The sequence below is a fragment of the Podarcis raffonei genome, chromosome 2 (assembly GCF_027172205.1).
Source record: "Podarcis raffonei isolate rPodRaf1 chromosome 2, rPodRaf1.pri, whole genome shotgun sequence".
Lineage (NCBI taxonomy): Eukaryota > Metazoa > Chordata > Lepidosauria > Squamata > Lacertidae > Podarcis > Podarcis raffonei.
This window is the reverse complement of record NC_070603.1, coordinates 71,835,567-71,861,400: the sequence shown is the minus strand read 5'-3', so window position 1 is coordinate 71,861,400 and position 25,834 is coordinate 71,835,567. Positions and strand designations below refer to the sequence as shown.

The 25,834-nt window shown below is 44.1% G+C and overlaps 1 protein-coding gene across 7 annotated transcripts in view; it reads right to left on the bottom strand.

The window, feature by feature from the left end:
• Positions 1-715: 715 nt before the first annotated feature.
• The window catches only part of SEMA3F (semaphorin 3F), a 118,146-nt gene continuing 93,027 nt past the window's right edge, over positions 716-25,834 (bottom strand). For all 7 annotated transcript variants that reach the window (XM_053377398.1, XM_053377405.1, XM_053377399.1 and 4 more), the window contains 13 exons: positions 25,639-25,732; positions 22,567-22,686; positions 15,573-15,712; positions 14,551-14,665; positions 11,793-11,862; positions 10,800-10,944; positions 7,900-8,122; positions 4,944-5,032; positions 4,360-4,401; positions 3,814-3,971; positions 3,260-3,327; positions 2,339-2,472; positions 716-1,260 (listed from right to left, as the gene is read on the bottom strand). In XM_053377398.1, coding sequence (XP_053233373.1) covers positions 826-1,260; positions 2,339-2,472; positions 3,260-3,327; positions 3,814-3,971; positions 4,360-4,401; positions 4,944-5,032; positions 7,900-8,122; positions 10,800-10,944; positions 11,793-11,862; positions 14,551-14,665; positions 15,573-15,712; positions 22,567-22,686; positions 25,639-25,732 — 1,833 coding nt within the window. In that variant the 3' untranslated portion in view covers positions 716-825. The remainder of the gene's footprint in view (positions 1,261-2,338; positions 2,473-3,259; positions 3,328-3,813; positions 3,972-4,359; positions 4,402-4,943; positions 5,033-7,899; positions 8,123-10,799; positions 10,945-11,792; positions 11,863-14,550; positions 14,666-15,572; positions 15,713-22,566; positions 22,687-25,638; positions 25,733-25,834) is intronic.

The window sequence follows — 25,834 nt, the reverse complement described above, 5'->3', positions numbered from 1 at the left end:
ATAGCCATATCCACCTTCCCAACAGCTCTTTTGGTTGTACCACAACTTTCACAGACAATATCTCTTGCAGATCATCAGCCAAACAGCACAAGCTGAATCATTATCAAATCATAACATTGTTCCTATTGGTGGGATTAACTTTCTTCTGAAAGCAGTAGGAGCACCGCATGGAACCATGCATGGACATCCCTCGGTGAAGCACTTCCTCCTGCCTTAAATGATTCAGGCTCCTCAAGACATGAAGCCTCGCAAGAGTGTCCTGCCAGAAAATGCTTTGAGGCAGAGAAATGTACAGAGGAGAAGAAAGTGCTCAAGTCTTTGTAGGTGTAGCAGAGGCTTTTATACACTTCAGGGTAGGTATGCTTAGTGTCTGACAACAGACATTTTCCTCTCCTTTTTAACCAGGTAGAAATGTTTTCAGTGACAGTAGCACAGCATTCCCAGACTTGCCCATGATGATCCAGTCTTGAAGGCTTCTGCTCCAACATTCTGGACCCACAGATTCCACACAAGACTGCCGTGTCCCACTGAGATCCTCCAGAGTGTCAGCTATTTTACAGTACCGCAGATAAAAGGGGAAAGGAAGAGCAAGCTGCCAGCGGGACGCCTCCAAACTCCTTGCTGTCACACACTGAGGTGAGACTGCATCACCCACATATTATGTACAACCTACAAATAAATATTGTCTTGAGGGGGAGCAGGGCGTGTTTTTGTGTGTGTGTGTGTGTATATATATATATATTTATATATATATTTATAGATATTTTAATATTAAAATGGAGGGGGGAAATATAGCACTGTCATTTCATAGTCCCTTGTCAAGTTTCATGTGTGCTGATCCATCTCTGGCTGGTGGTTCCTGCGGTTTCGAGGCTTTTTCTGATCATGCAGCTCCTTGGCTTTGAGACCAGCCAGAGTCTCCTTATGGTTGGAGGCCACGTGCCGCCAATAGCCCTGGCAGTACTGGTTGATGAGTCCCATCTCGGGCTGGGTGAGCAGCTGCACCAGGTCATGGTAATGGGAGCTGAAAGTGCCTGGCAGGCCGGCTCGCATGGCTGCTGCAGAAGGGGCAGGGGCCTCTGACTGGAAGAGCACAGCATGGACCGTTTCACTGCTCAGTACATGCAGCTGCACTTTGGCCACCGTGTGCTTGAAGTTGTTCTCTGTGGCTGTGCAGGAATAGAGGCCCCCATCCGAGAGCTGCAAGGACCGCAACAGCAGCCCCTGCTCTGTCCTCAGCACCCTTCCTTCAGTGCGCAGCTAATGGAAAGAAACACATCGAGGAGGCATTGTTAGCACAGTTGGGAGTTGCTGGGCAGAGATACATTAGATCACACTGTGGGTGGAAAACAAGCCGCATATTCATTGCCTGAGTGCTTTCTGGCCCTCATCCTCCTAGCTTCTTAGTTCTCATTATTTCCTGTTCTGCAATTCCTAGACTTCTGAGACCTGGCAAACAGCAAAGCATGATGAACGATCCAGCTTCCCATCCTTTTTCTCAGGAGCTCAGATGGAACTATTGGCTGAATAGAAGCAGGTTTGGGGCTGCTACCAATCAGATGGGCTGAGTAGGAAGGGCTTACAGAAAGTAAATCAACAAACTCTAGCTTTAGCTCAAATGGGTCAGGGAGCTTTCAAGAGCTTGGTCATATAAGCTCAGAGATAGCACAGGAATGGGTGTTTCCCTGGGCTGTTTCCAGTGGCCTTGCTCAGGCGCCACAGTTCCTCAGAGCTTTAAAAAACCTATTTTGTGAGCTTCTGTACAGAGATCCTTCTAGTATACAGGATGTGGATGAAAAATAGATGAAATGTCAGCAAGGTGGTTGAAAGCGGACCGAGAAACAAGTGCTTTTTAACATGATGAAAATAGAACAAAAGATTGGCCAGCTCAACTCTCTGTCACTTCCAGATGACCGGCTTATTGAGGAATCATTCTGATTTCTTTGTGCATTGTCTGCAGCTTATTTGAACATTCATTCTGATTTGTTTGCACGGAGCTTATATAAGTTTCATCAAGCAATTGTTATCCAACACTTTCCAGTCTATTTTCACATCACTTTCTTTACTGCAAAAGGTCTGTGTGCTTTTTGCAAGCAGGTTTGATGTGCACAAGTACCAAATAAATTCTAATTGTGCTACCTTAAGCTGTCAGTTTTTGACTGAATCCCACTTGAAAAATAGAGATAGTCTTAGTACTTATTAAAACTTACGGTAGAAGCAAAAGGCATGTTACTCCTCCTCGCTAAGCCACTAACTTTCATGCTAACTTCCTTCTGGCCTCCATTCCCTCCTTTTCCTCCAAATTCCCTGCTGGAAATTCAGGCCTGCCTGTTTGTACCTCTTTCCTTCGATCACTGTTGTCCTTCTGGAGCAGCCATTTGATGGTGGCCTGAGGGGAGCGAGGCTGGCACTCCAGAAAGGCTGTGCTTCCCTCCACTCCATACTGGACAGCCTCTACAGTGTTCTTGCTGGCTGGAGGTGGATACATAGATAAAAGATTATGATTTGCCAAGGGTCGCATTTCAACTAATACATTCCCTGACAAAATATATTCCAAGAAGCTCCTACTCCTTTGCCAGGAGACTAGTCTCATTACTGCCAAGTTTATATAGCCACACTTGGCTAATCTGCCATCCATCATTCAGCATGTGGACCATTCAGGTTCCAGTTCTGGGTGCAGCCTGACCATGTGATTGAAGTATGTGACTGAGTTGGATGACTTATGTAAGAAATGAACTAAAGTGGAACAGTCTCCCTTGTGGACTCTCCTTCCTTGGAGGTTTATAAGCAGAGATTGGATGGCCATCTGTCATGGATGCTTTAGTTGAGATTCCTGCATTGCAGGGGTTGGACCAGATGACCATTGGGGTCCCTTCCAGCTCTACAATTCTATGATAACAAAGAGGTACAATAGTACTGATCCTAATTCTTCAATCATGCCCCTTCATGTGCCCAGGGACACCCACCCACCTACCCAGTGAAAAAATGGCCCCTCCTCTTCCATCCAATCCATGGCTACTCTACTTTATGTGCCAAGGAAGTCCATATTCTGCACCACATTGTGTACCAGTTTGTTCACCTACTCTGCTGATCAAAAATCATGGTGTGAAGGGCAGCCAGGTTTTTTTTTAAAGCAGACCTTCCATCTCAACACCCTCACTACACTTTTTTGTGGGGGCAGAGAGGTGAGTAGGGACCATGAGACCAAGGAGAATGCTACTTCTGATCCCCCCATGCAGTGGGTGAGTATGACACTCACCATTAGAATTGTAGCCTCTACACTGACGGATGGGGTTGCCATGCCGGACATCCTGACGCCTGCTCCGCCTGTGATAAGGAAAGAAGCAACCAGGTGAGTGGTTGGAATTTTGGTCCTTCCAAGGAGCAAGATGATGAGCCATTCATAATCCTTTTGTCTTTCTGGCCAGCCCTTGTCCAGTGAATCCTAGATTAATTCTGAGCCAACTACGGAAGATTCAAATTCCTGCCTAAGATCCATTTCATGTTTTGGAGCAATCATACTCTTTAGCATTACCCAGATGCACTGCCTAGAATTCATTCAACAAAACTTTTTCCTGCATTTCTCCTAGGACACTGTATGATGTAAACCTTCCTTAGCCCACCTCTGAATTCCACTTTATATCAATAGAACTAGTTTCCTAGAATATTCCCTGTAAGGCACTCCCAGAACTCATGAAAATAACCTGCTTTGAACAATGACCTCACAGTCATTCTTTGAAGTCCCTTTACAGGGCATTCCCAACAAACAACAGTGGAACTCCAGTCCCTTCCATCCACTCTGCCACACAGTACCTCTTGGAGGAAGCAGAATAGCGAGAGCAGGACTTCCCATCCCAGGCACAATAGGGGTCCCTGGCCAGGCAGCAGTCAGCGCAGGCTTCTCCATACACATCACAGCGGTGAAGAGCCAGGTGTGTTAGGCCAATGGCTGAGGACACGTATAGCTGTTGCTGTTGGGTAAGAGTGACAACCAGATGTCAATGAGAGGATAGGTAATTCTGCCCCCACAGTGTACTGGAGGTGGGAATGGAGTGAGGGATATGATTTCTTGAGGAAGTGTGGACAGAAAAGCCTCCCAAGTGCAACCATTCAGAACAGCTCTGCATTCCAACCCACCTCCCAGCCTCTAGAGTGAGCTCCTTGTAGCAGCAGATACTCAAGGGAAATGGGAGAATGACTAGAATGGAAGGAACTCCACATTGCTCCGTGTTCTGCAAAGATGGTACCAGTGACAAGCAGTCAGAGAATACTCTTTTGTTTCCTGAGCCATGGCTATTTCTGGCCTAGTATCTAGCCCAATAAGCAGACATACTTCAACCTTCATTTAGATATACTCACCCTTTTGGAAGATATGGTCATTGTCCTGATGGGAGCTGGAACCTATGAGGAAACCAAATTATGGCAATTAATCTGGTCTAAGAGGGTGGCTGCCCTCCCAAGGTCTTTGGAGTAGTTTAAAGAGAACACAAAGGAAAGACTTAAGAATCACAGTGGACAACACCGTTTTACAAGACAAAACACTTTCATCTGAGGAGCTGGGGTGATGTGACAATCCTGTGAGAGCAATTCTATCACCATCTTCAGTTAATTCTCAGCATATAGGTAGATGTATTTTATCCTAACAATCCTTGCAACACTACAGGAAGGTATTTATTTATTTCATATTATTGAACTTCTATCCCACCCCTCCTTTCAAAGGAGCCCAGAATTATTAGCTTTGTACTGCATCTGGCAGGGCTGAGCCTCAGAGAATATTGGTCGGCCTAACACCACATACATGTTCTGCAGCTGAGAGTGAAATACAGTATGAACAAGGAACTTCACTGCTCACACTCTTCACTACTACACCACACCCATTCCCAAGCCATGTGCTTCATGAACAGCAAGTGATCATGTCTTTCGTAGGCTGTGCAGTGAATTACCTTGAACACTTCCACCTCTTCAAGCATCAGTTCTTCTGTTTCCATGTCATCTTTGGGCAGGACTATTACTTTCTGGACAGTGCCACGATCTGCAATATAAGGGAAGCACACAGAGGGGAATTAGCAACACTTGGGTCTTTGCTCTTCCTCCTTTTTCTGGTATGCATCATGCTGTTGAAATGCTAGTGTCAACGTTGTGGATACTCTTGAAACAGGATCTATGAAATGATGGTGGCTTGCTCCTGTGAGAGTGTATGGCCCAGGTTTTATGCTTCTACTCCAAAAGTTCTCCATAACAGAAATGGTTGGATGAACCTCCTTGGGGAAGACTTCTGTAGTGATGGGGCCACCACTGAGAAAGTCCCATGCTTTGTAAGAATCTACAACTGTTTGTTGTATGCATACTCCACATTAATATTTTATAATTCCCCAACCCACAGTCCTAAGAGGAGAGTGTGTGCATGGGGAGGAAACATAAGAAGCATAACATATAAACACATAAGAGGGGAAACTGAAGCAATGAAGTTAAAGGAAAGATGCTAGTGTAAATGTATTTTCCGTCTATAGTAGTGTGAGCATAACAAACTCAGTACTGTCAGAAATGGGAAATGAAAACAACTACATGGAAACCTCAGGACCACCTGGTGTATAAAAATAGTGTGAAAGGCATATGCTTTATCCATATGTCTTATCCATCTTCGGATGAGTGTTGCACCCAGTTGGGAACAGTATTGCAGCAAAAGCATGGCATTTAATTAACTCCTGTCAGATACCACCCAAAGAAAATAAGCATTTAAAACCCCCTGAATGAAATCTAAAAATTTGCTTAATTTATGTTATAAACGACCTTTCTTTCAATTATTACCTAAAACTTCTCTCTCTCTTTGAACCTCTTATGTGCTGTCTGTGTACTTTTTTAGCATCTAATGTATCAATCACAGTGTCATGGCCAGTAGTATAAACCCATGAACTTTCCTTAAAAAAGCTGAACAACTTTTGTGTCTTGAATTTTACTTCTATAAATATGGCAACCCTACGTTAGAGGCACAGGTGCCATTTTAGGTTCTGAGACAAGTGTGCCTGTGTATAGATTTCACTGTGTGGGGAGGGCAAGAAGAGATTTATAGCAAGGTTCAGAGTCCTGCACTTGCACATGAATAAAGTTTAGGGTGTGTGTGTGGGGTGTCTATCTTCGTCTATCTCCAGAGTTATAGGCGCTTCTGAGGAATAAATGTATGTCCTCTGAAACACAGAATGGCAAACCATTCCTTTCTGCTCTTTCTAAATTGCTCCCCGAAAAGCTCATGACTACCTTTTTTGGAATGGTGAGCATGCAGTTTTGTAAAATACCAGTTCATGTGGATGGAGAGGAAAATGAAAATAGGCACCTATTGCCCAGGCCACCACGTCACTCCCCTGTTTACAACTTGAACTGAATGCTGCACAAATTCCTGTGATCACACAAATTTATCTGCTTCTTTATGCAACAGGAAGCAACCAAGACCTAGAGATTTGTTACACCTGTGACCAGAAAGAAAGAGGAAACTCCCTATAGGCAATAACAGGTGGCGGCAGCACTGTGCACAGCTGCCTGGGTGCTGAACAGCTAACTTGGTAGGCCATGAAACAGCTGTGCAGAGACACAGCATTTACCAGCTAATGAGAACTTTCTGGGTCGTTAGCATTCCTGACCACCTGCTTTGAGTGCTGGCTGTGCTCCCTTGGCCTGCTGGGAGACAAGTAACTTGCCTCCAGCAGACTGGACCTAGTGCAGATGCTTTCTATCACCATTAGTTGGCTAGGCATGTTCTCCTCCCTGTGTTAGTTTTTCTACTGTTACACATCACTTCATCTAATCTGTATGCCTCTTTGTTCAAACTACTCAACCAATAATCCTACTGTATTCCAATTCAATGGAGTAAGTTTGCACAGAAGCAGAAAAGAGTGCAGCTGTGTCTGTGTTACCTACAATGGCTTCCTCCTGTGGGAACTGGAGTCATAAGAACATAAGGAGAGCCTGCTGCATCAGACCTATGGCCCATCTAGTCCAGCATCCTGTTCTCACAGCAGCCAGCCAGGTGTCTGCAGAAAACCTGCAAGCACAACCTGAGCACAAGAGCACTCTCCCCTCCTGCAGTTTCTAGCAACTAGTATTCAGAAACATATCTCCTCCAGCCATGGAGACACAGCATAACCTTCATCCTGGCTAGTAGCCATTAACAGGCCTATCCTGCATGAATCTGTCTCTCTTTTAAATCCATCCTTGATGGTGGCCATCACTGCCTCCTGCAGGAGCAAGCTGCATAGTTAAAACTATGCGCTGCATGAATCAATGTTACCTTGTGAGGAGTCCATCTGTTCTCAAGGCTGGGGGCGGGGGGTGAATGCTGATTCTACTAAAAGAAAAAAGGTTCTCTTCCACTTATTTGCTTAGAGATATAAAGGCAAGGTTGAGCTTCTGACTGGCTATTGTTGAAAACAAGAGGCTGGACTAGATGACAGTCTACGACAAGGGAGTTCTTATATGTTCCACATCACAGGTGCTCAGGAGAGTTTTATATTTGCTCAGTACCAAGAGACCACCTGGTCCTTGCATCTGGAATCGGTCTGTAGGCACGAATTAATAAGAAAAGAGGAATCAATTTTGGTTCTGGAATGTGACCTGAATCCCTATTTCTCCTCTTGGCATAGATCTTGTACCAAAAGGAATTCCAAATGTGCTCCTGCACTCCTGAAACTGTATCTCATGTGAATGGAACACTGAAAGCTGGACTCTCCAGTTCCCATCATTACCTTCCAACTTGCTGCGAAATCTTATCAGAGCTGAATATCCCTAGAAAGCTAGTCCCAGGTGGTTGCCCCAGTGAACCAACCCATGTGCTATTTGTCCAGGCTAGGGGAATGTTGGTGGGTGGGAGGTGTTTGTGTATTCTCTTCAGTGCACATCAGTGGGTACCTGTGCCCAGGAAAAGCACCTCATAGCGCCCGTCAGCTGCATCCACCTGGTCCACGGCAATAGTTGTGAACTTGTAGTTGACGTTGGTCCTCACCACTAGTGGCTGGCGGTGTATGGGGTACACGCCATTGTACATCATGGGATGAGTGCGCATAAAGTTGATGACCTCATCTGGGTAGTCCTTGGTTGACTTCATCAAGGGTGTGAACGTCCCTCCTGGGCACTGAAAACCCAAGGGAGAAATACAGAGTCAAAATTGTGATATATGTTGCAGTCAACCACCCTACCAATGCATGAATTGCTCTTATATGCCCATGCTACAAAACAGGAATAATTTACTGTCTGCAAACGCAGTCTAGCCCACAGGTGCTTCCCATCAGCCTCCCAATAGAACTTGATCCCAAGGGCCACCCCAATAAATATAAGAGCAGCCCTGCTGGTTCTGGCCAGTGGCCCACCTAGTCCAGCATTCTGTTCTCAAGTGGCCAAACCATGCGAAGGCTGCAGCCTCAAGAAATGTCTTAAGGCTGCTTTTCACAGCTGGATTCTCTCTCATGTGAGTATGGGATTTGGCTGCCGGGGTGCATCAGGAGATGTCCCTGTCAGTGCCTATGTTGCTTTTCATTCTGTGGAGAAGAGGCACTTAAACAGCCTTCCACTTTTATCTTGTTTGGGTGGCAGATAATGAGTCTTTGGATGGAACCAGGGTTGCCCAGTATACAGAACTGGATTGTAAGATCTCCACTCTGTGAACATCTCACCCAAGCTGACTTCAGTTTCTTTAACATGCAGCTCAATACGGTACCCCTTGGATGTTTTCTAGCACTGAGGGATACACTTTTGAAAGTCTGTTACTTTTGCTGAAAGGGACATTATTCCTCGGTGTTTTTAGTAATGCTCACACAAACCTCTGAATCCTATATGACCCAGCTGCTGAGCAGTGAGAGCCAAACACAGCCTGTGCTTTGTGTTTTTGGAGGCCTCTCCATAGCTGTATCTGTACGGCCAAGGCTGTATCTGGCTCTTTTTGGCCCTCCAGGATGTATGAGCAAAAGAGACCAGAGAGCTGAATTCTCCCGGCCAGTAAAATGAAGCAATGAGTTCTCCTTATTTGTGGGTATTTTGCCAACAAGGAAGGGATGCCAGCAAATGAGTCCAGAGACCACCAACCTGGAGAGGAAACACTAATCAGCCTCCCACACCGTGGCCAAATGTCAAGCAGTGAGTGGGGCTGAAAAGCTGTTGGCTGCAGTGCACCAAAGGATATGGATACCAAAGGAAGCTGGAGGAGAACAAGGAAGGCAGAACAGTGCAGAGATGGAGAGGGAGAGGGAATAAGAGCAGGAGGAATGAGGAGGGGAATGTTGGGCTAGGGAGAGACTGTGTTAAACAAGAAGCGCAGCCTAAGACTTCTCACCAGCAAGCATCACCAATAAGTTCCTTCACTGCAACCTCCAACACTGCAGAAGAGGAAGTACTCATGTACATATTGTGTTAATGCCACTGGACAAGCCAGCACAGTATGGCGTATACTGGTTGGCAGTGGTCCTCCAAGGCCTCTGGCAGTTGTACACTCTAGTCCTGCTAGCCAGAAATCCTTTTAGCTGGCAATACAAAGGATCCCAGCTTGGCCCTTCTGCATGTGCTCTGCCACCAATCTATGGTTCCTCCCCAGGCCTACCATTCAATAAGTATGTTTTTTTCTGAATTATTATTAAATGGCAAATATTACCTTACATGCATTTATTTAAAACTGAACATCTGAAGCTTCTTTCTACAGAATCAGACCATTTTTCCACCAACTGTGGAGCCAAGCCCAACTTTTCTGGCTTAGAATAAATTTTCATTGCATGCAAAATCCCCCGAGGAAGAAGCAATAGGTTCAAAATACACTGAATTTTGTTCTGTATGAATAAGCTCTTCTCTGCATTCAATTATGTTTTGTGACTCATTGGCCTTTCTAAACTGGAAGTCTTTGCTTCAACAGGCATCAGGTCTCCAGAGTCTCAGATGGAGGTATTTCTCAGCCTTGCTTCTTTTTTTTTTTTTTATAATTAATTTTTATTCAAATTTACAATAACCAATCCAGTTACAATTTAACATCCAATTTAACTTATACATCTTATAGACTTCCATCAGCCTATCTGACAATTTCCATATTTTTCACAACTTTTCACATTCCTTAAATTTGTGTTGCACTTTAACAATCCTTATTTTATCTTTTCATTTAAACAACATTCCTTACTATTCTCTTCACAAAGCTTCCTGAAATCCAACAAGCGTTATTTCCTGATCACACACAGTTTTGATATACTCTGTAAATTTGTTCCAGTCCTCGGTGAACCTCTGATCGCGTTGGTCTCGAATTTTACATGTTAATTTGTCCATTTCTGCGTATTCCATCAATTTCATTCTCCATTCCTCCCTCGTTGGCATTTCTACCTGTTTCCATTTTTGGGCCATCAAAATTCTAGCAGCTGTGACTGCATATCTAAATAGCTTCACATCTTTCTTTTCAACATCATTACCTAGTATACCTAATAACAATGCTTCTGGTTCAGCCTTGCTTCTTAACATCCTTTAAGTAGAAATGCCAAGGAATGAACCTTCTGCTCATAAAGCCTGTGCACTGCCAATGAGCAAGGCTCAATGTGATTCCTTGCACCACACAGGAAGCTTACTAGCCAAAGGTGCATGTAAAAGTGAGCAGTCTGTTTCACATGTACACTCTTCCAAGCATCTTGCCATTGCAACATTGAATGTATGGCATGCAACATTACCAAGGACAGATAAGCATTTACAAAACCTCTGGGCTTTGAATGTTGAAAAACATATTTGTACTGGAGTGGGGACAGTGCCATAGAGATAAGTGATCATCTGAAGATCTCCCCCATACTTACTGTGCCTGGACGTGGATAGGGCATTTTGCCTGTGTAAGGCATCCACTGGTAGTTGGGGCCTTCCTTGTGGGCAAAAGGCCCATTGAAGACCATGCGGATGTCAGCCATGGAGTAGACACACACAGCAGATCCTTTAAACACAGACCTGTGCAAGGAAAGGGGTGGGGAGCTGTATTAGTCCAAAGGGTGGCTATGTCCTTCACATATAAAAGCTGGCTGCAATGTTCCATCCCTGCCTTCAGCAGATATTCTCAGGCATCCTGACCTCCTGGCTGTCACAGCTGCAAAGGGGAAACATGTTGTGCATCTCTGTTCAGCCTTGGCTGCTGGCAAGCCCTTGAAATGTCCTTAAACCTTTGTGAACATGTGCAATGACATAGACTCCAGAGAAACAGGGATTTCCTGCCTGGCACAGAGCACCAAGCCAGAAAAGAGGTGGGGGTGGGTAGGATAAGACAATGCAATTTTGGTGCTCTGGGGCCAGCCTCAAGCAGCTGCTGGAGAGTTATCAGGCCACGTCCCCAAGTTATAACATTCCAGGATTAGTTGTTCCAACCACAAGCACTGAGAAAAATGGCATTAGCTGCTGCTGCTTGCTGGTTTAACAAAGGACCTGACGCCCTCTTGACCCGGCAGAGGCGTAAATAGATCCTGATGTGTGTGTATGTACGTACTCCACCTGCCTTCCCCAGGGGATCAAGTCATCAACTACAGCTGCCATAGCTAAGTTTGTGGGAAAACCCCAAGCTTGGCAAGCAAGTGCTTCTGGGCTGTATTCCAGCTCTGCCAGAAAATTCCAAGGTGACCCTGTCTAAGACCACGTTCCCTTCTTGGCTAGAAATGGAACACATCACCACAAGATGGAATGGTGTCTGCTTTTGGAACTTTTTCTGCTTCAGAGTTAAATTTGGGGTTTTGCCTTCTATAGTTGTGAGCTTGAACAGGCATGAGAATGGAAGGAAGGTCTCCAAATTCTGTTCCCTGAGCACTCACCCAGAGGCAGCAAAAACAGCATAAATTATGGGGTTCTTCACATCCTGGGTCTGCTGGATGAAGACGTCCTCTTGAAGAGAAAGGAGAGAGTTAGCAACTCATGGCGTGTTTTTTGGAGGGGGGGCAGGGGAGTCTGAATCTGAAAAGAAGAACTGAATACAGTGTTGCCTTGAGATAGTCAAAACAGAACCAATTCACCAAGGACAGAATTGGGCATGACAAAAGACACGTCTGCTACTGCTGCTGCTCTGTCTCTTTCCTCCCCCTTTTTTTGGTAATGTCTAATAGAACACACCATGTGGAGTGATGGCATTTGAGCCGGGCATTTTCTTTCTGGCTATAGCCATTGAGATGAGGCAGGTGCAGATACACACGTTATGAAGATGCCATGCTATACACTTTATGTTCCACCCGTGCTACTGGGAAGAAGGTGAAAAAATTTCTAACATCTAATTTCGTCTTGAGTGAAGTGAGGCAAATAAATCAGGAAACTTGGAAAGGCAAGCTGGCCCAGCCCAGAACTTGGGTCAGGGTCAAGCAGATATAGGACCACAGTTGACTATGCCAGACATTAGTCGAGCCAGACGGTGGCCATAGTTAAGCCAGGTCAAGTTAATTTGTTATGAAGTGCGTTCCAACTAATGTCCTTAATAGTAGCTAATAAAAACTTTTGTTCTTTCTAATAAAAAGAATGATAAGTCATGTCAGTAGGATTGAATTGCCTATTTATACGACTTTCATTATCAGGCGGAGATGTGCTCAGGTTTCTTTCTCATTTAGATTCACATTGCGATTCCACAGTAAGGCCTGCACAAGAGTGTCCCTTAGTTGTCACTTCTAATTCAGCCCCAGCTGTGGCAGAAGAGAACACTCTCACTCAGGCAAGAACAATGGCTATGGTGAGGCTCGGAATTCATTCCCTCTCCAAGAGAAGTCAGGAAATCAAGGTATCCTATAGACCATCTGGTAGTGATTTTGGGAAGCAAAGCAATTGTAGGGAAAGGGACAGTGCTAATTTGCTCTCTAGTAGGAGACAATCCATCAAAGGCCACTGAAGGTGATAAAAGCCTCACTGGGGTTGCTCGCAGAATGACCAGCAGCCATCTGTCTGGCCCGTGTTGAGAGAAAGCTGGCTGACAGCCTACTAGGAGGTGGGTCTGCTGCCTTTGCCAAGAATGGGATCCCCAACCTCAACTATGCCAATGTTGGATGCCTTCATTTTCTCCTACCCCCGAAAACAGCAAGACCAAGTCAAGCTGACTCCACACAGCATTTTCACAGTGGGATCTCTCTCCCCATTTTTTGATAGTTGCTGAAAGCTTGTTAATGAAGCATCACAAAAGTACTTGTGATGGACCTCAGCTACAATTTCAAAATTAAGCTGAAAACCTTGTTTGGAATGAGCTTTTACAGCATTGCCTAATATGCAAGGATATATTTTCTGCTTTTGTTTAAAACGTTTGCTTTAAGAAAAGCAAAATTTGTTTGAAGGGCCTTTTTACTGAAGCATACTGCCCGACAAACCCTTACTCAAAAGAAAACGTTAATGAAAAAGACATTGCTGTTTCTTAACCTCTTCCTTTCTTCTTCTATCTCAGCCCTTTCATTTAAGCACATGTGGCTTTCCTCCAAACTGCCTTTTACAATATCTTCAACCTGCTCAGATGCCACTGTTAGTTTTCCTACAGCTTTGGCTAAATGTCAATATTTTACTTATCCGAACAAGTGCATCATATCAAGAAGCATAAGGCTTTGAGAGCCTTGGGTATTATTTTCTCTGATTGTGGCACGCTGAAAATTAGCTGAATATTTTTCTATTATAATGGGAAATCTGCTAGGAACGTTAGGGTTGTGGCAGATCCTTAGAGAACTATACTAGATAATTACGAAGATCTCTTCAAGCCATAAAAACCAACTGCCTTCTCCACAAACACTGCAATTTTCTTATATACAGTGATCCGGAGGTCAAGTACTGGGCACCTTGTATTCCTTGTACTGTCAAGCCCCAGGAGACTATTAGTTATAGATTTTTGCCATCAGCACCCCAGTAAGGTAGGTGAAATTTTCAGTGCTACATTTGAGTCAAGTTTCTTCAGAGCTAGTCCCACTTGTCAGATTTAATCACATCTGAGTTTAGAGGGTAGGCTATTAGTTTAGAATGGATAACTTGCAGACATGTATAAGCCCTGGTAATTCTTGGTTTTTTAAAAAAATAAGCATCGAGTACATTTGGCCAACTTCTGTTTTCATTGAGGACCACTCTATTCTTCACAGAAAAGCCTGGGTGCCAGAAGTGTAGACTGCTGCACAGACCACCAGAAGTACAGACTGATGCACAGATCACCAGTATGGGTATTTGGGCTCTGTAGTAACATTACCATCACTTACCAGGCAGGGCTTCACAATTATGTGCTTAGGAACAGCACTACATAGAAATATGGGCATGCAACATACACAATCCACAGGAAATGTGTAATGTTGCTGTGAAGTGTATTTCTATTCCTAACATTTGCGGGGGCAGGGGGATTCAGTGAAAATGGTGTGCAAACTTCTGACTGTACCTTGATTAAAATTTAGGGAGAGCTGATAGGAGCTCTGGAGAGTAGACCCAGACCACAGGCCATTAGGTGGAGATCATTAAATGTCTATGCCTCCACTAGTCAAGGCACCTATTAAGATGTCAGGTCACTTAGCATTTAAGAGTCCTGTCTACCATACTCCCCTTCCCCCAAAACGTCCCATTCCTCACTGTACTCACGGAGTTCATCAAAGTGTGTTTCAATCCCATCAGGCCCTGGCACAGAGCAGATGAGCCGTGCTTTCAGGAATGTGCTCCATTTATTCACCAGACAGCAGTGGCCTCCATCATCATTCTAAATAAAAGGAAAGCAGTGTTCTGGGATACAAAAAGTGTTATGAAAGCTACAGTGCTTTTGCCTGCAGCCACATCAGTGTTTGTAGTGTGCACAGATAGGATTGGGCTATCAGACACACAACTTTTAGTCTGTACACTTCCGTACAGTGGAACACAACAGAAATAGGGCAAAGAGTAATGACCACAAAGGAGTGCCCAATTACTCCAGACTCCCAGCTATTCACAAGCTATACCAAAGAGGACAATATAGGAAGGAGGAAGCAGAAACAGTGGCACTGGAGGAGCTCAGAGCAACAATGGCTTCTGCCATTCACAAGAGATGTTGGTGATCTACTATATATTTTGGAAAGTGGTTTGTCTGTCTATCTGTTCATTCATTCTCTATACATTGACACCTTGTTTATTTGTTCTTTTGTTTATTTGTTCTCTATACATTCAGACACCTCTCAATATATTATTGCCAAACTTGACACAAGGATTTCTGAGGCAGAAGTGGGGGTCTAATTTGATGCTTGGGTGCCATGTGCCATTTTGAACCAAGATGGTGGACTTAAATGGGACTTCAGGGTGACTGTGCTCATTTTTTACATAGGTTTGGCTGCCTCTTGAGATTTCATCATCACACTTGGCACAAAGGTTACTGAGGTTGTTGTTGATTTTGGAGTGCTGGGTGCCAATTTTGATTCAAGATGGTGGGCCAAAACATGACTTTACTCAGTTTTGGGGGTGAAGGAGGCAAATTCACAAATTACACTATTTAAAAATCACAGTATTTATTGGTTTCAAAAAATTCCCAGACAGTGCCAGGAACTCCTTGTTAATGGTATTATAGAGAAGGGGCCAAATACATGGAATTTATAGTAAACTCTCAACCAAACCTATGTTCATTCATCCTCAAGACCTACCAGGCAAATGCGACCAATGCGGGAGTAGACAACAGGACTCTGTGGGGAATCAGTAGATTTCTCTCGGAAGAAGAAATAGAGCTTGTCATCATTTCTCTCTGCGCTGTCTGGAATGAGCTGTGCATGGACAAACGCTGGGTCTGCAAAAAGTAGTTTAAACAGTAACATGGTCTGAAAGGGTGAATGTTCTTTCCAGACTCCAGGACCCAGAGCTTTTGTGCTACATGTGATTCCTCACATGTGCTACATGTGATTCCTCACCAGCCCATGGAATAGGTCACCTGGCCGCTGTTAGAAGAACCCTAACAGCAGCTTATACTTGAATTTGGGGGCTAAGTAACTCAAATCTTAAAAATGTTCCTTAGATGTGTACTCAGGTTAATGTATGCAGTACACTCATGCAATCACAATAATTCATCCCCACTGGAAGAGGCAGCACCTCATCTCTAGATGTGAGTGTTTTCTTCCTCATGTCTCCCCTCCAGTACTGCATTGGCAAAGATTTGAACTTATCTTATTGTTGCAGTGAATAAAGCATATTGCCAGGTGAGGGAATTGGCTCAAGCCCCTATCACCTGACAGATGCTCCTAGCACATTACTCTGAAACATGTTGTTTACTTAGCAAAGTGCAGCAATTTGTCTCACACCCTGCACAGCTTTGTCTGAGAGATGTTTGTTTTCATTCAAGAGCAAATTATTCATTGAAAAGTGATATAGGGTGAGGACTGGCTCCATGCAAAGGCTTGGGTCCACCCCTTTGGAGCACACATTTACTTCATAGAGCTCTACACTGACATATTGTGGCTCCTTCAAACAGCTCAAGTGGGGAGAACAGAATGTAGGTATCTGTCCTAACAACCAAAATTCTATAGGCTTTTCTATTATAGTGGGTGCTGACCCGATACCTAGTCTTCCCCAAAGCTTGGAGAAAGAAAGATTCAAAGAAAACACAAAACAAAAAAATTTTTTTCCCTTCCAGTAGCACCTTAAAGACCAACTAAGTTAGTTCTTGGTATGAGCTTTCGTGTGCATGCACACTTCTTCAGATACACTTGAAACAGAAGTTGCCAGATCCCTCTATATAGTGAGAAGGTGGGGAGGGGTATTACTCAGAGCCTCATCACAGCTATCTGCCAATCACCCATTCCCACCACCCTTCTGAGTAATACCCCTCCCCACCTTCTCACTATATAGAGGGATCTGGCAACTTCTGTTTCAAGTGTATCTGAAGAAGTGTGCATGCACGCGAAAGCTCATACCAAGAACTAACTTAGTTGGTCTTTAAGGTGCTACTGGAAGGAAAAAAATTTTTTTGTTTTGACTATGGCAGACCAACACGGCTACCTTTCTGTAAAAGAAAACACAGTTTTCTGTTCTCAGTTGGTCAAAGAATAGAGCAAGATTTGCTAGTACAGTGGTACTTTGGTTCTTGAACGGCTTAGTTGTCGAACAAATCAGCTCCCAGATGCTGCAAACCCGGGATTGTTCCGGTTTGCAAATGTTTTTTGGAAGCCGAATGTCCAACGCAGCTTCTACTTGAATGCAGGAAGCTCCTTTCCATTATTGTTTACCCACACTGATTTTGCTTTCAAAAGTTGCCATGTAAATTTTTGATGGGACCAACCTCATCCTAAAAGAGAGCTGAAATGTGGGTAGGGTGCAGTGGTATAATGGAGGGGGAACACCCCCTGGTACATTTTTCAGGGCAGGAGCAACAATGTCATCTGCCAGAGCACCAGGGTAACTGACAGACCTTCCTTGCTCTGGCAAGTGAATGAGGCAATATGTTTGTGAGGCTTTCAAGTTTGTCGTGTACCACCATAAAGGAAGTCAGAGTATGAGGAAACTAATCAAGCAGAGGGCATACACGTATTTTCTTTTCTTTGATGGAGTCTCTGCTTTCCTGTAAGATTGTCTGCATTTCTGGTAAGGCAAAAGATAGCCTTTCAGCTGGCTGAAGATCTTTTGCTAAAGCTCAATGCATTTAATAAACTGAAACTATTCCATTAGAAGTAATCCTCAGAGTTCAAAATAGCTTACCCCCCAGGAAATTATGTATAGGACTTTTTGGATTCTCCTTGTGGATGAACTATAAGGGGTGTCAGGAGCTCCTGAACATTAAAATTCACAACTATGCCACTGGTTGAGTGGAAGAGTGAAAATCTGAGCACGTGAAGTATGTGCCATGCAACTGTTACTTCACTGTGGGACTCAGGACTGATGCATCTGACAAAATAAGGTCTGATCCAGAAAACCTATATAACAACAACTAAGGCTGCAATCCTATACACACCTACCTGGAGTAAGTCCCAATGAACTCAATGGGACTTATTTCTGAGTAGACATGTTTAGGCTTACACTGCAAGTTAAGATGCCATAGGTATGTTGTTTTTCCTGCAACAGATTAATACATCTACCGCTCTCAAACAAGTCCTGATTGTTCAGTTCAGGGCTCTCATTTTGCTGTACCTTTCCTGATCAGTTGTGGAATCCTTTTGTGGTCACACAAAATAGTGTTAGCCGAGGTTGAAAATGAAGATTTACGGAATGCACTTAAGACGCAATCAAACAGCTTCTAGGCATTTCATCTCTGTCAACATTTGCTCAACTTGTGCATATATTATTCCATTTTATTTATTTTAAAACGCAAGTCCCACCTTACAGCTGAAAAGCAAGTCCCAAGGTGGCTTACAAAAACATTAAACTACATAGTTATAAAAATAACTGTAAGAACAAAAGCTGCTTGTTTCTTCAGTCTATGATGGCTCCTCCTGGCAGGCCAGCAGCTACTGATGTGGTTTATTGTGGCATGCAAACACTGCCACCTTGAATCACGACAAATGAGTCAAATGACCTGTTCAGATCAGAAGACCTGTGGAACGAGTCAGCAAGAAGCACACATGGGCCTAGTGGTTATACAGATTTGTCCTAAATCAGCTCTTTGGCTCTCCTCTCTATCCAATCTTTCCAAATTAATTAACTGGTGTTAATCAGGTAGGGTCCGTGTTTTAAACCAGTAAATGTTCTACAACACTAGGGAAAGGACCACTTCTATAGATTAACACTTTCTTAAAATTCTGTTCAATGCCCAAATAAAAGATGTTCTGAATAACTTCAGTCAATGTTTCACACTCTAAGGCTTGTTATGATCCAAACTTCAGAAAAGAATTCTGAATCCGTTGCTGCCTTTGGTACTAAAATTCTTTTACTGGATGTGATGGTGGCTTGTCCTGTATCACAGGCCAAAACTAGGGAACCAAATCTTCATGTCAGTATAGAAAAGAAGTTGACATAAAGCTCAGTGAGTTAAGCAGCTGTTTGCTAGGCTGCTGCAGGAAACATGGCCATGTGATTGATTAACTAAGCCTTCTTAGTCTACAGTGCTGGAGTCCTGAGCTCTATCCCTTGTATCACCTCATTTGTAATGCAAAATGAGGTAGTTTAAGAGTTCTTTACTTACACAGCTCAGCTTGAAAAGGGTGAATAGCAGTTGAAATCACAGGCAGGGAAAATTGCTTTACCATGGCATCCCAAAACTTAGAGGCAGGTAGTGCTTCTCAACTTTTATGAAATTATAACCTCCCCCCAAAGCAACTAGTTCTTCTGCGTCCCTCAGTGGCACAGTGATAAATTTTCAAGTGCAGGAGCTCATCATGACAGACTCTGGAGTAACACACCCCACCCCTTATAGAGTCCAAAAGTGTGGCTGTGTTGATCCATGGATGCTGGTTGTGAGGACCTGCGTTCACATACCTGATTAGCCGTGAAGTTCACTGGGTAACCTTGGGCAAGTCACTCTTCTCAGCCTAGCCTACCACACAATGGGTGGGATTCATCTTCCCATCAGCAGAAGCCCTGTGCAAGGACTTCTGTTTGCATAGTGGAGCTTCCCTCCCCTGCCTCCCCTGCAATTGGCCCTGGGGGAGTCAGGATAAGCCCCAGAACAGTGCATGAGGAAGGAAAGGAGGATCCTTCCATCAGGCATGCAGAGATGCTTGCTGTAATGGAAGCTCAACACAGCACATTGTTGATTTCTTCCCAGGGCCATTATGAGGAGGAAATGGGATAACTCCCATATTTGCCACCACAAGCTCAGTGAAGGAATGCTTGGTAGCAGTACTACTACTAGTAGTAGTACCCCTCCCATCTGACTGGGTTGCCCCAGCCACTCTGGGCGGTTTCCAGCATATATAAAAACATAGTAAAACATTAAACTTTAACAACACCAAGCAAAATGTAATGCACAGCCTTTTTATATGGTGCTGAGGTTCATTATGAACTGTTTGTAACAGGCTGTGGGACAATTATGCTGCTTTCTAACATACGTTTAATGTAAAAAACAGATGCCCATTTTAAAACAGTGCAGGAAAGGCTCTTGCCACGTAAATAAACGAATACTGCATGTCCTGCCTTCCAACCCCGCAAGCATGCAGCACTGGCAAATCCCAGTCGTATGGATGACATCCTCTCTCCTACTGGGGAAAAAGTACTAGAGAAGTGCTGCCTGCCCCACACTACATGTCCCTCACTCATGTGGAAATCTCACCTGCCCAGCTTCTTTCACATCATTTTGCTTTCCCAGACAACCAGCTCATATTGCGATGGACAGGCCCTGGGTCTGCCTCCTAGTGACCCCCCAACCAGTGAGAACTGGTGAGTCCATCAGAAAATCAGGAAAGAGAGTGTGGAGTTTAAGTTAGATGCTGACAGTTTTAGCAGTGAAATAGAGATTTGACTCTCGGTGAAAGAAAAATTAAAAGCCAGTGTTGGCAGGTGCAGGTGTTAAACTGTCTGAGAGGGGTTAGCCAAGCAGAGCAAACTGGTCTTGATTCCCTGAGGGGAAATAAAATCAAAGAAGGGGCTGAGTGGGTGTTGCAGGTTAGAACACTGATAACCATTTTAAGTGGGAAAAGTCTACCTGAGACTTGGCTGAAAAATAATGCTAAAGTTTCTCTGTAAAGAAACATACAGTTTTGTTCCAGAAGTGCCTTATCCTCATCCTCTAGGTGGGGGAGTGAGTAGGGCTGCCATGCGTCCGGATTTTCCCAGACATTACTAGGATTTCAAATGCTGAATTGACACCCGGGAGGAACCTCTGAAAGGCGGCGGTGTCCTGGATCTTAGGAAAGTCAATTGAAAAATCACGTTTTCTTGGTGTTTTTGTAAAAAAACAAACAAAAAAACTCAACTTTCAGGGTGTCCTGGTTTTTATTTTTTGAAATACGGCAACCCCAGGAGTAAGTGGACAGTGGGCAGCCTTGACAGAAGTGCAACGCCTTGCTGCTCTACTTAAATATAAACCCTACTATGAATAGTTAAGCCTAGGCCTCTCCTGTGTAAGAACAGGGTGAGTTTCATCTAGTGACACACCCATATTACCAGTCAAGTTACACCCATATTACATTCTGTCACACATACACTAGTGCTTTCTTATACACATACTATCGCCAAATTTCTGCACCCACATAACGTTGGTGTGCTGAGGTAACTGGACCTGTAAGTTGTCAGGAACACAACTCTATGCATCCGCCCAAAAGAAGCTGTGTACCATACTTTGAAAAACTCTGGGCCTGGGCTGTTCATAAGTCTAATGTCAGTAACCTTCATCATTAGTACCAAGAATTCCCTTGCTTGCGGTGGGGGGGGGGAGCTGTAAGATTTATGTGGTTGCAAGCACACCTGTCTGCCTTAAAAGCTTTTGTAAGAATATCTTGGAAGCCCTGCAATTTGGGGATATGTTGGTATTTTCTCTAGAGCCATCACTGCTAAAGAATTGCCATGGAAGGCAAATGGTCACCCTTATAATCCAGCATTTGCTTTCATAGATAGCTCTGTTCGGGTTACTAAAATGACATCTCCCTAAATTTGATTCCCAACCCCAGTTTACTCAGCTGTTTTTGCTGCTTCACAACAGCTGGAGGTGCAACCAAAAAGGAAGCTGAGACCTTCTCTCATTGGATCCCTTTCCATGATGCATGCTGGAGGAGAGAGGGCAGGAGATTAAATGCCCTGGATCAGTTATCAGAAATGACAAGAATACAAACCTGCCCTTCACCACCAACTGTGTGTAGAGAAATAATTCCAGGAGCAAAATGCTTTTGAATGCACAAAAGGGGACATATACCAGAGCCAAGGAATCAAGCAAAAAGCGAAACTAGTCAAATACCAACACACTCCTGAAATGACCAGATGTCTTAACTTAGCACATATATTTTCTTTATGGAAAGAAAATTATAGAAGACAATGACTTCTTCAGCGATGTGCTTTACAAAGCCCAAATGAAGTAGGAACATTTGCAGATTCTGTATTTCGTGTTCCACATAGATGGAGCATTTCATATCGATTAAGGCTGGCAAGGCACGAACAGGGCAGGAGAGCCCTATTCCTGGTGTCTTGGGAGCTAGACAGAAAGTATGGACAAGTGTCAGTGCAAGGGCAAGGCGACAGCAAAATCAAGTATCAAGGACTGAAAACAAGGGAGTACAGAAGAAGGGCATGATAGGTGTCATGGGGACACCGTAACAGCAAAGGAGACTCAAAGGGCACCAGGATGAGAAGGGGGTCCAGGGAGCTAAATTAAGATTCCATCACCCACAACAAAGCCCACTGAGCTGGCTATATATGGACAGATAAAAGAAACCAATTGTAGGCAGCTGGTATGACTTGGCATGAAGCCCTCAGGAAGCCAGACTTGAGAAGTCACCATGGAACAGTGTGCGCTCACAGAAGGAACTTGAAGACAAAGGGGAGGGGGGTTGTTGGTTAACGCTCCTGCTAGTATAATGTTTTCTTAACTAAAGCCTCTTTTTATTCACATGTTCTTTCTTACAATAATATTCTGAAACAGAGAGAGGAAAGAAGAGAGGGAAACTCTGTGCTCCAAGTCACAATTCCCATCATGTAGCATGGACATTGAACACGAAGATCATGAATGCAGCCTTGCTTTTTGTCCTCTGCACTTCAAACTCTGCAGTCTGCCCCCCTTTCACTCACCATTTAGCCAACGGGAGTTGTATTGGTCAGTCCTCATAGCAGTCTGCTTGCCCATGGTGCGGAAGATGGCGGCATCAGTGCCCATGAAGTCAATGTAGACACCAGCATAGAGTTCTTCATCTGTGGGCAACAGAGGATAGGGGGAAGAAACTTAATGAACTTAATTGAGAGTTTTGTTGAGGCAGGATTCCCAACCACTCACCCCACTGGTTCTGTGAAAGAGAGGGATGGGGGGAAAGATATGAAATGCCTGGAATGGTTCACTTCTTAAATGACACCTGCAGAAACAGGGAAGCTACTCACTGGCACTTTGAACAATGATGTGAAGACAAGTACCTCAACCTTCTTCTTTTCCCACCTCCATCCACCCCCCAAAAAAGTTGTGCATCAGGGGTTTGTACATCTCCATGTGAGAAAAGAATGCAAAGTTTTATTTTGGGCATGGATGGCACAGACAGTATTGCCAGACTATGAAACTGAAACCATTATCTCTCTTAGATCCTCAACATTCATTCATTCATTTGCTCAGAACTCTTAAATGGGTAGGAAAAGGAGAAACTCCCCTCCTTCTGTAGTCCTTTCATTCTCAAACTCATTAAGAAAGCTCTGATTAGAGTTTTCTCTCTCCATCTTCCTCTCTCACACACACAACCTCTGAACACAGTGTTCAGAGGAGGGAGAATTCAACCAAGGCCTTTTTTCTTGTCTAAACTGCAGCCACTTCTACTATTTGCCTGATAGGGAAAAATAGTATACAGGCAGCCATATATATTTTTTCTCAGCTTTGAGGGGAAATGTGATTTAGACTGGGAAATCCATGTGTGTGGGGGGGGGATTAATCCCTCTCCCAGTGCCACTGCCACATTCTGTTCAAGCCCCCCCCCCCCCCGCAGCTGCTTAAAAAAAACCACCACCACCCAAACACCAAAAAACTTCAAGAGAGCCAATCACAGATTTCCTGCATCTCATCTAGTTTGACCCTAGGTGTATCAACTGCCCTTCACACCTAATATAGTTTAAATAGTTTAGGGTTAACCTGTTCTGTGCTGTTTTCCCCATCTTCTCCCTTGCGGAAACATGCAGCCTTTCCATGTCATACCACTCTGGTGGCATCACCCACAATTCTTACAGACAAACTTAGAAGTTAGAGGAAAAGAAGTTCCCCGCCCCTAACTCAGATGCTTTAGGTGCTAATACTCAGGGGAATTCAGAAATTTGTAATTAAAACATGAAATAAAGAGTAAAGGGGGACTGTATCTCCTAATTCTTGTCCATGCACAATAATTATTGTATCGAGTAACACTGGCTAAGAGATGTGGGGAAAGGAAAAAGGCAAAGCACCTGCACTTCCTGGTCTCCTGACTTCATTCAGGTCATGCCTGAAGCTGCTGTCAGCATGCAACGGCTATATATTTAAGGATGAATTAATTAAATGCTAGAATTTTTGGGGGGTGGTGGTATGGTGATCCTATTTGGTAGTAAGTGTGAGATCAAACTTGGAATCTGTGTGAATTGTTCTTGGAGAGTGGGAATGAAAAGAAACGACAAGGGGAAAGCAGGGTCTCTGTAGAAGGGGCACTTTCTTGTTGCTCTGACCTTTCATTGATAGAAGAAACCTCATAATGATCAAAGGCAGGGGAGAAAAGGATCAAGATTATTAGTCATGCACAACATATGAACTGTTAGGTGCCCTTCCATAGTTTCCCTACCGCTGCACTGAATCTCTTTTACAGAAATTAGTAAGGCTTACAGAAATGAACCTAAGTTCATTAGCAAAGCTGCTAATCAGGTCCAGCACTCAGACAGGAACCCACTGGTACAAGGGCACAATTCCTGCCTGTCTCAGGCCAGTGCTGCAGCTGCTTTCAGATTAATTAAGAAGTTTGGGGCTTGTCGTGTAAATGGATACTAATGCTTGGACAAGATCAGAGGCAGCCAGGCCATATCAAGGGGTTGGGGGATTTGCAGGAAGAAAGAACTTTGGCCAGCACTGGAACCGACTCTTAGGGGAGAGTGGTGCAGCTGTTGTGCCAGTAGTAGGCCCAGGGTCAGTAGGACAATGATACCACTCCTAATTATCTCCCTGCTGTGAAGTTTTGTAACCCCAGCCCTCCACATAGGGGAAAGCCCTGTGGAGCTTGAGCCACCATTTGAACTGGAGATGGAGGGGCCCTGCGGGAGATGGTATGGCCACACAGGACAAAGTTCAGAGGATGCCCATACTTGAAATCAACCTGGGGTTGAGTGAAAAAAGGTGGGTCTATGTGGTGAGGGAAGGATATAAGAATCCAAGAAGATGAGAACATTCAAAGATATATTTATATACAGATATTAAGGGGTAAGAGTAAAATATACATTGGTAACTCTAGCATGACCAATGGAAAGGACCAGGTTTCTCAAGGGAAGTAGAGGGGTCTGCATGAAATTTGCAGCTGGCTTAAGTCAGAATATAGCTGGCTTAAGTCAGAATATAGCTGACTATACATGAATATAGCTGGCCAATCAGGTATTGTGTTGTTTTGGAATGCTAGGGCAGTGGGAGGAATAATCATGTCTGATGGATAAGTGGAAACGATTGGACCATAACGAAGTGGCATAAATGTCATCTGTGAAATTTTGCCAAGGAACCTCTCAGAACTTTGCTATTCGCCAAAGCCCTATTCCTCCTCTTCTCCCACCAGATGGGACACTGCAGTTTAGTGAATAGTATGTCCTTTCTCTTCTTTATCAGCATCCGAGAGGCCATGATCTTTCCCCATTAACTCCGATGACATTTCCAGCTAACTCATCCATGCCTGAGGATGGCCAAAACCATTTCCTGACACAGAGCAGCTGTTGCGCTGCATGCTTATAAGTAGCATAGCTCCTCTCCCCCTTATCAATCCTGATATCGTTTTAGAACTCATAATGAAGGGAAATTTCTCAACAGAGGCTGGATGACCATCTGTCATGGATGTTTTAGTTGAGATTCCTGCATTGCAGGAGGTTGGACTAGATGGCCCTGGGGGTCCCTTCCAACTCTACAATTGTATGCCTATAGAATGACTGATGTTGCACAACCATGGAACTCACTTATTAATGCTGATACGGTGTCCACCTTTGGGTCATACGAGCATTTTCCTTTTCCTGACTCAAGCTTCTCTGGTTCCAGGTAGAATATGTAATCCTGGAAAGCAAGGCAACAGGTAGATCAATGATTTGCTTTACCACACACTATTACCTTAGGCCTTCACAAGTCTTTTTAATCAGAGAGCATCTAAAAGTACAT